Source organism: Amphiura filiformis, chromosome 12 (genome assembly GCF_039555335.1).
Source record: "Amphiura filiformis chromosome 12, Afil_fr2py, whole genome shotgun sequence".
Taxonomy (NCBI): Eukaryota; Metazoa; Echinodermata; class Ophiuroidea; order Amphilepidida; family Amphiuridae; genus Amphiura; species Amphiura filiformis.
This window is the reverse complement of record NC_092639.1, coordinates 292,805-308,726: the sequence shown is the minus strand read 5'-3', so window position 1 is coordinate 308,726 and position 15,922 is coordinate 292,805. Positions and strand designations below refer to the sequence as shown.

The following is a 15,922-nucleotide window of genomic DNA, read 5'->3' as shown; positions in this document are numbered from 1 at the left end:
ATGAATGGGAGACATGCGGGAAGTAAATTTGCCACATCCTAAACTCAGCTTCTACATTTTTTTCAAGTTAATTTTCCTTGAGATTGTAATAATTATAGAATTTGTCAGTCTAGATCATCATTGCCAGTATTGATATGGGTGATAGCGAGCAAAGTGATTTAGGTAAGCTTAAGTACGTACAATGCGTACACATGAATTTATCATTTATGATCCCCGGTGGGTTCAGTTTGTATTTAAAGGTAGGACGTATGACCGTTCCAGGATTTGAAAATGATGACCCCTATTTCACGGGGAATCGAGGACATTTGCAGCAATTTTACCCCTATTTTGCGCGAAATCAAGGAAAATTTGCCCCCAAATACCTCCCTATTTTTATCATTTTGAGGACGCATTTTTATTTCACCCCCTTATCACGAGGAATCAAGGACATTTTTCCAAAATAAATACCCCTATTTTTACCATTTCAAGGACGCTTTTGAATTTTCCCCCTATTTCATGGGGAAATGAGGACAATAACGAAAACTGTAGCAGTAAAACGCAGACGAAAGTCCTAGAAATACACCCTATTTTTCATTTCAAGGACAATTTTGCTCCAAAACACCCCTAATTTGGACAATCGCGAACAATTTTGTCCTCGAAAATTCCGCGGACATTTCTTGAAAAGTACCCCTAATTGGAACCATCATGCATACACATTGTCAGTGAAGACTGAACCCACCGGGTTATGATCATGAAACAATTACACTTACAGTATTACCCGGTACTATAATTATTAATATTATAAACACAACAACAACATGCAGAAATTCATGCCGCATAAATTGTTGTCATGATGATCATTCATTTTATAATTGTTTGTTAATCACAATAGACTGAATAGTATGCATGAACCCATGAATTCAAATTTGCCATCAAACCTATCTATATAGTCACTGTTATTGGTTTTCACTATTACATTGGCATAGGGTAGGTATGCCAGGCAAACCTTAGTTAACACATTTGCTAGTCAGCGAAATTCGCCTAGACCGGGGACCAAAGACAAATACATAATTTATTTACATAGAAATTTCAATTATTTTCAAGGACAGGTCGGTCAAGGAAGCTACCCATATCGAAAAAACACAACTTTGCGGATACCTATCCGCTACTCACCGGGTAAGCACCGGCTGAAATGACATGCAAATTAGGTAGATACCGGGTAAGCACCCGATACCTTTTAGTGGATGCCTCCATGGTATCTGGTCACTTGTGAATAGCCATCGGGTAAGTACCAGATAAGTATCGGGTGCCTATCGGGTGCCTACATGGTATTGTGAATAGCCATCTGGTAAGTACCGGATAAGTACCGGGTGCCTATCGGGTGCCTCCACGGTATTGTGAATAGCAATGGGATAAGTACCGGTGCCTTTCGGTGCCTTTTGTGGAAAACTTTTGAGAACCGTTAGTGTACGCTTACGGATAACTATCCGATGGCTTTTTGGAGACCACGGATAAGTACCCGATGTCATTTGGCACATTTCAATTGGCATCATTGGTTTTCAATAAACCGTACTTGGTCGGCATATATTTAGGGCTGTGCAATAATTACGAGCCCCGAACGGCTCGCCAAAAATCGCTTGCCCCCCCTCTCGGTCCACTAAAAATTCAGTTGCCACCCACCACCCCCGTGCATGCCAAATTTTGTGATCCCAATTTACAAACCTTAAATGGTCTAGATACATGTTGCGAGCAGGAAAATTTGCATATTTAAGCGCTTTTCCCCCCCCCCCGGATGGCAAAAAATTGCTTGTCCCCCCCTTTCGGCTCGCCAAAAATTTCTTGGCCCCCCACAATTTTACCCTCCCCCAGGGGCTGAGGGCTCATAATTATTGCACAGCCCCTTAGGCAACATTCTTGTGGAAGTTCATGTAAATGAGGCAATACATTGATTGAGTATAACATGGATACAACAAACCGGCGAATCATGTGAGCTTCATTATCGCGGTGCAGTTTTTACTGTAATACGTACGGTACATTGGAATTTACTTTAACACAAAATCTGTAAAACACAATGAATTCCTGAACACTAAATGATTTTGAGTCCCAAGCATAAATTGTAGGCCTACATAATGACATGATAACACAAAGTAAATGCAAAACTAAAATCCAATTAGGCCTGGACAATTTTGTTTTAAAGGTTTCAGACTCCTATAAGTGCCAACCCGGGCCCAGAGGTACACCACCCGGGGGGGGGGGCACTCAACACAAATGACCATATGGGTATGCTCCCCCGGAAAGACCCCCCCCTTTTTGGGTTTCGCAGCTCCGAAAGACCCCCTATTATTTGACCAAAATAAAGCTCTGAAAGACCCTTGATTTTGATAATTTCAGCTCTAAAAGACCCAAAAATTGCTTATTCCTCATATTTCTTGTTTTTCAAGCGATTTTCAACCAAAAAGCCAAGAAATACCCTTGATTTTGACTTTTCGCAGCTCCAAAAGACCCCATTTTACTTGTTCACAGCCCGGTTCGCAGCTCCGAAATACCCCTTTTACCGGTCCGCCGTCAGCTCCCAAAGACCCACCACCTCAAAATTCGGGAGCATACCCACCAAAATTTTTGATGTGCCCCCGGTACACCACATGCTATACTTTGCGGCATTGTACAATTATACCTCCGATCTCCAACCTTTTAGACATGTATCAGTAATTGCCAATGATATGAATCCAATTTGCAGTGGCTACTGAAGCAAGGTTATCACAGAAAACTAATTTTGGATACTTGCAAGTGCATACTGCAAAATTCAGCAGCCTTTGCACACATTATGTACAAGCAGTTGATAAGCTTATAACATTTACTGCTTGAAATGCAACTCTGCAAGTCTTTAATTTACCTGTGCATCTACATGTGCATATATATAGTCATTGTAGTCATCTGTAGTATAAAATTCTCCATAAAGAATGAATGATTTGTGTGAAGAGACCAAAACAGCACCATCAAGAGAACAGCTTGTTGCATGAATCCAACAGCAAATTTGAAATGGCAGTTGGTGATCATGTGACCTTAGTGGATACCTTTTGGATGCCTCCTTTTATTGACTAAGTTAGTGGATACCTTTTGGATGCCTCCTTTTATTGACTAAGTTAGTGGATACCTTTCGGATGCCTCCTTTTTCTTGACTAAGTTAGCGGTGCCCTTTGGGATGCCTCCCTTTTATTGACTAAGTTAGCGGGTGCCTTTTTGGATAACTTGTTAAGGCACCGGATACCTACCCGGTAGCTCCCAACTCTGACTTTGAGGCATCCGAAAACTAATCTGCTAGCGGGTGCCATCGGATGTCTTTAAAATGACATCCACAAGGTATCGGATACCTTGCGGATCAGCACCGGGTAGGCACCCGCTACCTTATTTTTTTGATATGGGTAGTTCACCACATAAACTTGTGGCGCAAAATTCGGACCGCTCGCCAATAAGTTTACTGTCATTGCGTATTTTGAAACGGTTGACGTTTTAATGATCACTGATTCCCGATCAGTTATTTTAGCTGTGTCACGTGTATGATGGTAGTGCACTCAGCCAAACTTCAGTAAAAAAATCACGATCGCCGATAACGATGTGATGTTGGACTTTCATAGGATTGCACAGCGATTAAATGCGGCAAAATTTGACCTTTCTAGACAAGTTGACAAAACTTTGTGTGCGTAATATGATAAAAGACAGTCTTAAGTAAGTATATGTGCATCGCTTTTGGTGTTTTGATGAATTGGGAGACTGAGGGATCCCAATTAAAATATGATGGAGCCTATTCTTGACTGTGTAATATTCCTTCAACACGCTGCCGTACGGTAACAGTTATACGATGGACAGATAGTATCAGTTTGTGAATGAGGACATCGTATAAGTTCCTTGTACTAAAGGAAACCTGTAGACATAAATATGTTTTTAATACTTCACTTGACCCAAATATATGATTTTTTTATGGTGATCGAGACACTCACACATGGAATTTTAGAGGGATTTTGATAGCAGTTCCATTAAAAAACGCTGCTATCATCATGAGACTAAGATCTAGAAACACCTGGGTAATGCTGTTTTGGGGAATTTTGCTAGCAGAATCTTTTTGATGAAAGTCGATCTTTGAAAAGATGTAACTTTGCCACGGAAAGTGCTATGACAAAAAGGTTTTCAGTTTTGGCTTTCTTTACTCAAGAACTTTAATTTGATCTATATAAAATGATGCAGTTTGATGGCAAATTTAAATTCACCTGGCATACCTTTTTTCTGCGAAATCGCCAGCGGTCTAGTGAGTAGATTTTCTTGCAATATTTGACCTATTTACCTTCAAATTTGATCCTTACATGGAAGACATGACCTATGTTTCAGATGTTATGTTTTTGTGTCTATTAGGCATCAGCAAAGCCAGTATAAGACAGAAAATTTGGGATCATCTAGAAAAACATAACTTGGCAAACTTCCCAAGACCTGTGCATCACAGAATACCCAACTTTAAGGTAAGAAATTTATAAAACTTATCACAACACCGCACATTTGGGTGTACTAGCTCCCAACAGTGAGTGGTATATATTGTAAGATATCCTATGGGGGCATTGACAATGATGGGCTGATGAGGGCTGATTGGGGCACAAGCCATTTTTCGGCAATTTTTGTATGTGATTTTCTAAACTTTTGAAATCAATTGGGGCAGGGGGTGTGTGCCTGTTGTGCCCTATGACGCTATGTGACTGATTCCCATGACCTGTGCATCACAGAATACCCCAACCCGACTGAAACTCAATAAAGCTCACTAGGAAAACCACTCTGCATGCATGCATTCCACCTGATCCCATGATGCAATCAGCCTAAGTCATATATCCCATGGATTCATTGGCTGGGCCAGCGAGACCCCTGTGGCTACAGGTCAGTGATCTTCATCCTGGCATGCAAGGAGTCCAAAGTTTGACTCTTTGGTGGTACCAAGTAACTTCTTTGTTCATCTGCTCTCTTTATCTTCTTTTCCTTCTGATAGCACAAATCGAAGGGTTTTATAGTTCTAAGGTAAGGGGTTTATCTAAACTTTAATATAATGAAGATATTCGCACCCCTGGGGTAGGGCACATCATAATTGTTTGAGGGTATGTTCCTGCAAAACTGGAAATAATGAGACTTTGGGACCTAATGGCATATTGGTAATTTGGGGAAACTGTCACAATCAAGGGTCTTTCTTTGCTTTCTCAGCCTGGGTGAAAATGACCTTTAAAAACAAATGAGAGCAATGGGCAATTTGGGAGTCTATTAGAGCTAACATCATTATCAATGATCTGCCAGTGCTCTGTTTTGGTCAAATTCAGGGGTATTTTGGAGCTGCGTGGTCCAAATATTGGTCTTTCCAGCACATACAATATAGACCATAGAAGTGGTGCCAAAGGGGTTCATTTTTGTGAGAAATGGAATTCACCAAAATAATGAATAATGATAAAGTTGCCTCATGAGCTGAAAAAAATGTGACAGAAAACAGAAAATAAGTTTCAAGGGCTTTAGGTGAGACAAATGTGTAAATAAATGGGGGCTTTGGATGAAACATGCACTTGGACCTAATTTATGGGGCCATCGGGTGAGAACATCACAAGTCAAGAACAGCCCCACAGAATTCCAGAGTCAAACCTAGAGAAAATGGCTTTGTTATGTAAAACCATGTTATAAAAGCAGTGCTGAATGGAAGTTGCCATTCATGTTGGCCTTTGTCAGGCCTTGTCTTTTGAGGCGAGCGAGAGCGATCACTCACCATCACTCGCCTAAAATGAAGCTAAGGAGAGCTTTTTATCACTCGCCTACATTGGTGTAATAATAATATAAAAGTGATTAAAATCACTCGCCTACTGCTCACCTGACAAGTTTTTAGGAGAGTGATTTGTCACTCGCCAGCAATTTTCAAAAGACAAGGCCTGCTTTGGGTGACATATCCAAGGAGATATAGGGGTCTGTGATTTTTTATCAACAAAAAATGGTGCCTTTGGATGACAGCAACGCTACAACAGCCCAACATATATGCACCACCTCCAATATTGAAGTGATCCTCTCTCCGAAATGGAAGGCCCTTTTAGATGTTCTTCGATCACCAATGTCTAAGATTTATCAATCAAGACAAGATTTGCTTGAATTTTACAGGGAGCTGCTGCTGCTGCAGAAAAACTGAAAGAAGTAAATGCATTTAACAAGGCAAGGACTGTAAAAATCAACCCTGATAAACCACAAGAACATGCTAGGTTTCTTACTCTTGAGGTAGGTTTGTAGCAAGTTCCCTCAGTGGCGGCGCGCTACCAGAGGGGGTGGGGGGCATTTTCCCCCAAGTATTTTTCTTGCCCTCCCCTGTTTCAACCTCCACTTTCAAGGCAAAACTGGCCCCTAAAATTACACAAATTTCCCCTTTTTGCAAATTTTGGGCAAAATTGGTTGATTCCCCCCCCCTGAAATTCACTTTACCCCCCCATGCCCTACAATGCCCCCTCACCCTAATATAATCCATGTCATACATTAGTTAATTAATACCATTTACCTAAATTTATAATGAAAGTTTAAACTTACTTTTTACAGAAATACTAATCACCTGACCTAAATCTCTGAATTGAAACAACAGCAATAAATAAAACAATCAAACACACATCAAAAATCATTGTAACCCATTGCCAGAGAAATTATTCATAACTATACAAGGATTAGCTTGTAATGGGCAGGACTTATAACATTGTGGACTGATATAGAATGGTATATATCCAGTTGGGCACACCCTCAGTGCCCATACAAAGTGTGTGTTGTATATTACCTGACCCATGTACACCTTTGTGACTTAACACAAGCATAAAGTTGGGACTTGATTAATGTGTGCCATAACAAAAGTTGTACAATTTTCACCTATTACGAGTTGAACAAAGTGTTAAGTTAGCTATTTCGTAATAATCTCATTCTCATAATTTATATTTCAGGCTCGTAAAACTCTGCTTGTGCCTACACCACGCCTTCGCACTGGTTTATTCAATCGCATTGTGCCGCCCACAAATCCAACAAAAGAACAACTACGAAAATGTGCAACATCCCAGGTATGTATTAGATAGCTGATTTGTTGATATTTTTTACCATAACAATATGTATTCTACATGCAGATATGATGATGTATTATGTTGTTTCTTACCAGGGGCTCATGGGCGACATATAAACACAGCCAAAATAAAAAGTCTCCACTAGTTCCATCCCCATTTAATCAGAGTCTGCTAAGTTTATGGCAAAATAATTTATATAATAATTTTCTATACACTTTCCTTCAAAGGTTGATACCAAATTTGATATCAAAAGTTTAATCATTGTGAGCATAGGAGCCGTTGTTTGGAAATTCGTGCAATTTTTAAAATGACAAATTACGAATTGACCACGCAAAATCCAATGCATGGTATCAGCTTATTATGTGGCCTGAAGCAACCCGTACAGGAATCATTGTACACTTGCCTGCGCACAATTGAAAGAGCGGGGTATTACACAGCCGAGAGCTGTGTTTTGTTTCTTACGAGATCGTCTACCTTTCTTCTGTCAACCTTTACATTTGCTCTAGCACTGACATGCTTGTACCGATTTTGACCTAACTTGGTCACCAACATCATTGACTATGCCACTACATGTCACATGAAAATTGTGGGGTCAAAGGTCACGCAGGGGTCATAGGGGTCAAAAAGTGATTTCAGCTCAAAATGCATCTTCTCCCACAAATTACGTAGGACAGTGACGCCACTTGCACACATGCATTATTACCCAGTGGCTATGGGGTGTACACAGATTTGGGGTCAAAGGTCATTAAGGGGTCACTTCCGGTATAAATCGAAATATCTTCAAAAAATTTTATTAGCTAAGAAAAACATAGGAGTGTGATGGTATGTTCACACATGAATTGTGGTTACCCAATGTATATGTGGTATTTTTTTATTTGGGGTCAAAGGTTATTAAGGGGTCACTTCCTGTATAAAACAAAATATCTTCAAAAATTTTTATCAGCCAAGATTAACATAGCACACTGACGGTATATATTCACACATGAATTGATCTCACCTAGTGTACACGTGGTATTTTTTTCGGCGGGGTCAAAGGTCATTAAGGGGTCACTTTCGATGTCTGACCGAATACCTTCAAAATGCTTCTTTTCTCAAATTACACGGCGCAGGGATATGTGCCTGGTGCATATATATTGGCTATAGCCAGTGTCTATGTGGTGTAAAAATAATTGGGATCAAAGGTCATTTAGAGGTCATTTTAATTAAAAGACTTCTATCCTTCAAATTCGACATGTATGCACGGCATAGCAGCCGACAAGCCTACACGTGGTAGCGCGCAATGGTCGAGGGCTTTTATTACACAGCCGAGAGCTGTGTTTTGTTTCTTACGAGATCGTCTACCTTTCTTCTGTCAACCTTTACATTTGCTCTAGCACTGACATGCTTGTACCGATTTTGACCTAACTTGGTCACAACCATCATTGACCATGCCCCTACATGTCACATGAAAATTGTGGGGTCAAAGGTCACGCAGGGGTCATAGGGGTCAAAAAAGTGATTTCAGCTCAAAATGCATCTTCTCCCACAAATTATGTAGGACAGTGACGCCACTTGCACACATGCATTGTTATTACCCAGTGTCTATGGGGTGTACACAGATTTGGGGTCAAAGGTCATTAAGGGGTCACTTCGGTATAAATCGAAATATCTTCAAAAAATTTTATTAGCTAAGAAAAACATAGGAGTGTGATGGTATGTTCACACGTGAATTGTTTACCCGATGTATATGTGGTATTTTTTTTATTTGGGGTCAAAGGTTATTAAGGGGTCACTTCCTGTATAAAACAAAATATCTTCAAAAATTTTTATCAGCCAAGATTAACATAGCACACTGACGGTATATTCACACATGAATTAATTGATCTCACCTAGTGTACACGTGGTATTTTTTTTTTCGGCGGAGTCAAAGGTCATTAAGGGGTCACTTTCGATGTCTGACCGAATACCTTCAAAATACTTCTTCAAAGGTTCTTTCGATAGTATTGACCAATTACCTAATAAATGTTTATGTTGCATCAAGTAAATAATTAACTCAGATCCGTATAAATTTTAAAAATTTAGCTCATTGTTTTCTTTTAAATAGAACTATTTCACGGGTTACACATCATGCTCGGAAGGTTACGGTGATTAACTCCTTTCCCGGGACCCCTTTATCGCCGCCTCTTCACTGGGCTCTTCATCGCTAAAACATATAAATTGCGTAAAACATCTTCATACCATTTAATTAAAGAGGGCCATCCTAAGCGTTTACCACTGAAGCAAAATGTAAAAGGTCATTTTGAGGCGATGTCCAATTTACACCGTGCATTGTATAATTATTCGAAGATTACTTTTGCTGTGTCTGTTTTTGTTGTAGTCATCATTCTGCTCCAACGTGCGTGGGTCCTTTGCTATAACACTTTTTATAGAAACGCGAGTTAGACACACAAGATATTTTGGTAGAATATAATTTTAATGTTTTCTTCACTTCATCTAATGTTAGTAGAGTAGGCTTTCGGATGTCTTCTCACGACGAGATCATAAAGAAGAGTGCCTAGAAAAATACCTAATCTTGCTAAGGCAGCCCTCAACCCCTGGGTGGGTCCAAATTCACTTTCTAAAGATCTATCATTACCATCTCATTAACTTAACCAGATCTCTTGAAGTATTTATTTGTAAACATAAGTATCCCCTTAACTGGGCCTAATTTCTAAAGGTGTTTTTGGTACTACTGAACCCTTGAGAGATCATAACATGAGATATCATGATGGTGCGTTTGGACTGCGCTTAAAGATACTTAAGTGATCATTATGATGATGATGTAAGTGGTTGACACTTACTGGTTATCATGATTGGGTACATGTACACCCAGGTGTTGATGCCACCTAACAAGCTTATGAATTCATAATTATTTTGGATAAGGTAATTAATTGATAATTAGTATCATGATTCCTAAGACAATGGGAATCACGATACCAATTAATATTCATCATATATCTCTTACATTATTACATACAGATGTACCTCAAGACGTCTGATGAATATTGTATATTAATATTAAACACGTAGGCCTACTAAATGCAGAGTGATACGAGTTCTATTTTCGGTATGGGGACCTTGCCCAAGTATAAAGAATACAAAGCATACGATCAGATGCATGGTCAAAATACGACTATTAGTAGGCCTATATTCTGGATTCACCAAAATACAGGCCTACCATGTTTTTTGATATCGAGTACGTATACACCATCATAAAAAACAACCCTATTTTTTTAAACATCACGAACATAAAATGTTTGCGAACATGGTTAAAAATAACCCCTTTTTTGCGAAATTGGGAACTATCATGCGTTGTGTTTACCCAATGTATATGTGGTATTTTTTATTTGGGGTCAAAGGTCATTAAGGGGTCACTACCAGTATAAAACGAAATACCAAAAAAATTTATTAGCCAAGAAGAACAGCACATTGATGGTAAGTTCACAAATGAATTGTGTTTATATTTAAGTGGTACTTTTTTATTTGGGGTCAAAGGTCATTAAGGGGTCACATCCGGTCCGAGATGAGAAACCTTCAAAATACCTCTTCTGCCACAAATAACATAGCAGTGTGATGCTGAATGCACACACGCATTGACATTTGCCAATGTCTATGGAGGGTTAATATATTTTTGGGTCGAAGGTCATTAAGGGGTCACCCCTCGGCTGTGTTTGTGGTCTTAGACCACAGCTATGTCTAGTTTGATTTGCATTTTGACATGCATGGGTAAACCTTTAACCTGCCGGCCTATTCAGGCGACATAATTCTTGGCACTCACGCTAGCTCTGCTACGTGATATAATTCCCTATGTCATTTTTAAAATTGCACGAATTTCCAACCAACTGTTCCTGTGCTCATGATGATTAAACTTTTGATATCAAATTTGGTATCAACCTGCGAGGGAAAGTGTATAGAAAATTATTATATGAATTATTTTGCCATAAACTCATCAGACTCTGATTAAACGGGGATAGAACTAGTGGAGACTTTTTATTTTGGCTGTGTTTATATATCACTGATGAATTGAGTTTCCCAGAATAAGTAAATTTTTACTACTAGTCTACTACTAGTCCTCTTGCTCTGCGCATTAATCTCCCACACATATTATTATATGAATTATTTTGCCATAAACTCATCAGACTCTGATTAAACGGGGATAGAACTAGTGGAGACTTTTTATTTTGGCTGTGTTTATATATCACTGATGAATTGAGTTTCCCAGAATAAGTAAATTTTTACTACTAGTCTACTACTAGTCCTCTTGCTCTGCGCATTAATCTCCCACACAGAGGTTGTAGATTTCAAATGGAGTCTCTTATTCAGGTAACACCATTTGAAAGTCACACTCCCTGTGTGGAAGGTCATGTCTTCCATAGGGATGTACATATGGATTTTAACTAGAACAGCCCATTTTTCATAATTTTTTAAGTATTTCTAATGGGGAAGCAAAATATCCCTCCAAATTCCAAAATTTCCCTCCAACTCCTGAAATTTCCCTGGATTGAGCATTCTGGGTTTCAATTTTTGTGTGTGCATATATTTAAATCATCCTTACATTGTATACAACACAGTCAGGAACCAACGGTAGTAAGATAATTTTGAGCTATTTACTTTGTTCAATCATTATATGGTTCCAAGCAGGTAAAACAATTCACCACACATAATGCAGGCTTCATATTTCTTCTGATATTTCCTCAGATGAAGGACAACTCACTGTACTCATCCAATTGAAAGTATTTCTTCCTTATTTTCACAGGGAGTAAGAGAGTTCAGTGTACCTGTTGGTTTGGATGACCCTGTGTCTGTTGACCTTGTTATCATTGGCTCTGTAGCTGTATCTTCACAAGGTTTGTATAGAAACAGAGATGATATCTAACCCTTCCCAGAATCCTTTGCAACATGATGCATCACCTCACTACAGCATATGACACTCCTATTACTTTGTACAGGTTTACTTTTTATGAGTTGAGAATAGACTGGCAAAACATGGGTCCATAGTCAAGAAATTAAATATTTTGATTCTTTTCTATAGATTATATTAGTTATCTTTTATACCAAGCAATTAATTGTCCCACATTTTGTTTATATGCCCTTGTGCTGTTGTGCAGGATGCGTATCCCCATTACCGACTTTTATTTAAGTAGGTTAAAAGCAGGTAATATTAAAATATTTTGTTTAGGTTATTTTAGAGATTTTGTTTACACTATGACAGCACAAAATAACTCTGGTAAATTATGTTTATCTCCCTATTGAATTGGAAATTTGCTGCTCTGATAGTAAGCAATTGTTTTGACATTTTTGAAATGAAAGTATGAAATGCAATTATTTTAAAGTTTGTTTCAGTTATTTTGGATTCTCCTTTATCAGTCTATAATATCGAATTGATTAATTCCAATTAAACAATTCATTGATGTTAGCACTGGGTAGTAGCCATTACTGCCAGTAGACAGGAAGTCTAGAAAGTTGACCTCAACGCTGTAGGTGGTCTTCCTGTACTTTTGAATGGGACAGCAGTAACCTTGGGCATGTTTTAGACCAAAATTTTGGATTTTTCAGATTTTTTTCTAAGTTTGTGAGAGCATAACAAGACTATCCGCTGATGGATTTTTATTTCCGTCGGTAGATATTTTTAAAATTAAGTTTTTCATAACATATTAAAAAGGCAGAGACCCCTGATGTATAATAAATTAGCTATGTAAGTTTTGAGTAACCTTGATGAAAATTATCAAAAAGTGCCTATTCAATTGTGTGGGTACGGTCCATCACCTGTCACTTGGTAGTCTTGTAACATGTCTAATGGCGCTGCCCATGGCCACTCGATGAATTGTTTAATTCGAATTAATCAATTCGATATTATAGACTGTTTATATATAGAACCTACACCATTTCTTCTTGTGTGTCAGCTTTATGTTTCTCAATATTTGAGTCCAAACACTCCATGTATTTATCAATATAGGGTGCATTCATAAGACATTTGGTTGTGTACCTCTGAGACATCTGGGTGTATGTTCAATAGATTTGGGTGTATTCCTTATACATTTGGGTGTATACAACATAAAAACCCTTTTCTTTTTTTTCTGGTGATGCATGTGTACACTTGAATGGCCCCTTGGCAATGTCAGAATTATTCCTCTCAAGTAGTCCGTGTTTAACAGCAAATTTGTCACAAAAAGATGCATGTGAACTGCTTTATTCATGTACAAAAAGGATGGAGTTAGGAAACAAACCAAAAGTTCAACTTGATAATGTCCTATAAACAAAAGTCCTTCTGTTAGGGGGAGGGGTTCAAAAAGTCTGATACTTTTGTGATAAAACTTGTTAAAATATCATTCAAATTCGATCTTTTGGGTTGGAATTGTCAACATTTCACACTTATTTCTTTATTTTCCACCATTTCGTTATTTTCATGCAGGCTATCGGATTGGTAAGGGAGAAGGATTTGCTGATATGGAATATGCCATGATGGTTACCATGGGAGCTGTTTCCATAGATACTGTTATCATAACAACAGTCCATGACTGCCAGGTCATTGATGACATCCCAGCACATCTGATGGGTCCTCATGATCTAATGGTGGATTACATTCTTACACCAACTCGCATAATTCATCATGCGACAATAAACAAAACCGCTTTGAAGCGCCATCTGGGATTCTGTGGCAGAGACTAACAAGAGAAAAATTTAAACAGATACCAATTTTAAAAACTTTGAGATATCGTGAAGAAAAAGCTGGCAAAGATGTTAGACTCAAGGATGAAATAGATGGCTGTGAAGGTCAAGAGGTGAAAGGTCAAGTACAACAAGTGAAAGGTAGAATGTCAGATGTTAAAGATGAACAGCATAAGGAGCAAAGACAGAACAATAAAACGGCAACACACTCAAAAAGAAACTCTGATACTAAAACAAGCAGAGAGAATAAATCAAAATCAGGTTTCAATGATAAAGCACCCTCAAGGGGATTTATTCTCAAAAATCAGCCCAGAAATCTTCTGCTTTAAAATCACTCATATCAGATAAACCTGTTGCGAGTAATCGAGTGTTTGTTGGGGGCTTACCTAGAGGCTTGCGTGTGAAAGATTTTAAAGAGGCGATATGTGAGGCTGGGGTGGAGGTTAGGTATGTGACATGGCATGGAGGAAGAGGCTTTGCGTTTCTGACTTTGGCTGCAACGGAGAAAGTTCAAAATGTATTAGATAAAATGAATGGAATGTCATTTCTGGGTAAATCTGTACATGTGGAAATTGCTCATGAAAATCATAATGTGAATAAATAGCTAGTTATAAACCATGGGAACCCAGGCTGTAAGAACTATTTTGATTGGTTACAAAGATGTTGATATCTTGTATTGAGTGGTTTTGAGCCAATCAAAGATATGGTAGTAGTTAGTATGGCTGAAGGGGATTAAGCTTAACATTACTAATTGATTACTCAGATGATTAGATCATGTAATTAACCAATCACATATCAGGGGCTTATATCTTTAAGAAATTAAGGAGTAGTAATTTAATGATCTTATTTGCATATTTTGCATCAATTTTCATTAATCCACTCTTGCTGACTTTGTATGTAGTTGAAATGCAATAACTAATCAACTTCAAACGTGGATGGTGACAGGATCTGGTGGCCTCGTGTACTCTATAGTTTTGTGTCATTTTATTTGCATAATTATGAATTACTAATTAATGATTTCATTTGCTTATTATTTGTATTTACAAACCTTTGTTATTTGCAAGCCTTTGTTGTGGGGCCACCTTAATTACAAACTGGGGGGATTTGCCACCCAAACTTGGCCTTTGCCCTCCACATGCCACCCTCTCAACTGTCTCGGTCAAAACATTTGACAGTTTTTCTCAAAATGTTTGTAGGCCCCTGTTTGGCTCAAGATTCACAAACGAGAACCATTTCTGAGACACTACCCCGGGTACTTTTTAACAGTTACTAAATAATGTCATTTTGGTTCACTATTTGGGACAGAAAATTGTGCGATTTTTGCAATTTACCCCTTAATACGGTGCCACCAATGATCACATGTATCAGTAATTTTTTGTATCTTGTTTTCACACTTATCTGCTAGGTATACTGTAAAAGTCAATATTTTCGTGAGAAGATATTTTCGCGATTTTGTCAATTGTGCGAGAATTATATTTCGCGGTTTTGATATTGATACAATAGAAACCTAATGCAAAAGGTTATTTTCGCGAGTTTTTATTTTCGCGATTTTATGTCCACTTGCGAAATTCGCGAAAATAAAAACCTCGCGAAAATTTCTACTTTTACAGTAATATGTTGTAGGTTTTTTGTGTCAGTTCCTGCAGAACTGACACCTTTAGTACAGGTTTGACGATCACGTGACAATTCGAATCATCATATCGAAATATCACGTGGGTAAAAATATCAATATCGATATCAATACTATTCGTCAATTCAGCCCCAAACCAATTCGCCCACATGCTAATTCGAACCCTGTATATTGATGTAGGCCTCACGAAAAAAGTTGGCCAAATTTAACTATTTCGTGATTTTCTCCATAACCGTTGTTCTTACACCAAATCTGTATATTTAGATGCCTTGATGTCTTGCATTCGGTCACAAACCAATTCGTTGTACTTTGTGCACTTAACCCTCTATCTTTTAAACCAAATATCCTAAAGAGTCGTGTGATATGTCGAACTTTTCCTCAGGTCATAAAGAACAAAAAAGTCAGCGTCACAGTATCTGTACGTGGCGGGCACGTAGTCAAGAGTTATTGTGGCCCTCACAACACGGGCTTCCGGTAAGCTGCCGGTCCTAGGAAATGGAATATTACTGATAAATATATAAAGATGGCAAAA

At 38.4% G+C, this 15,922-nt stretch overlaps 2 protein-coding genes across 2 annotated transcripts in view; both read left to right on the top strand.

Annotated features, from left to right (window-relative positions):
- The window catches only part of LOC140165612 (ubiquitin-conjugating enzyme E2 T-like), a 264,610-nt gene that overhangs the window by 169,261 nt on the left and 79,427 nt on the right, over window positions 1-15,922 (top strand). The gene's annotated exons all lie outside the window — the stretch shown is intronic.
- LOC140165604 (methenyltetrahydrofolate synthase domain-containing protein-like) lies at window positions 7-15,781 on the top strand. Its single transcript, XM_072188888.1, is given in 7 exon segments — window positions 7-162; window positions 4,387-4,490; window positions 6,145-6,258; window positions 6,960-7,073; window positions 11,848-11,938; window positions 13,504-13,695; window positions 13,698-15,781. Coding segments are annotated over 7 exon segments (1,035 nt in total). The 5' UTR covers window positions 7-134; the 3' UTR covers window positions 14,090-15,781.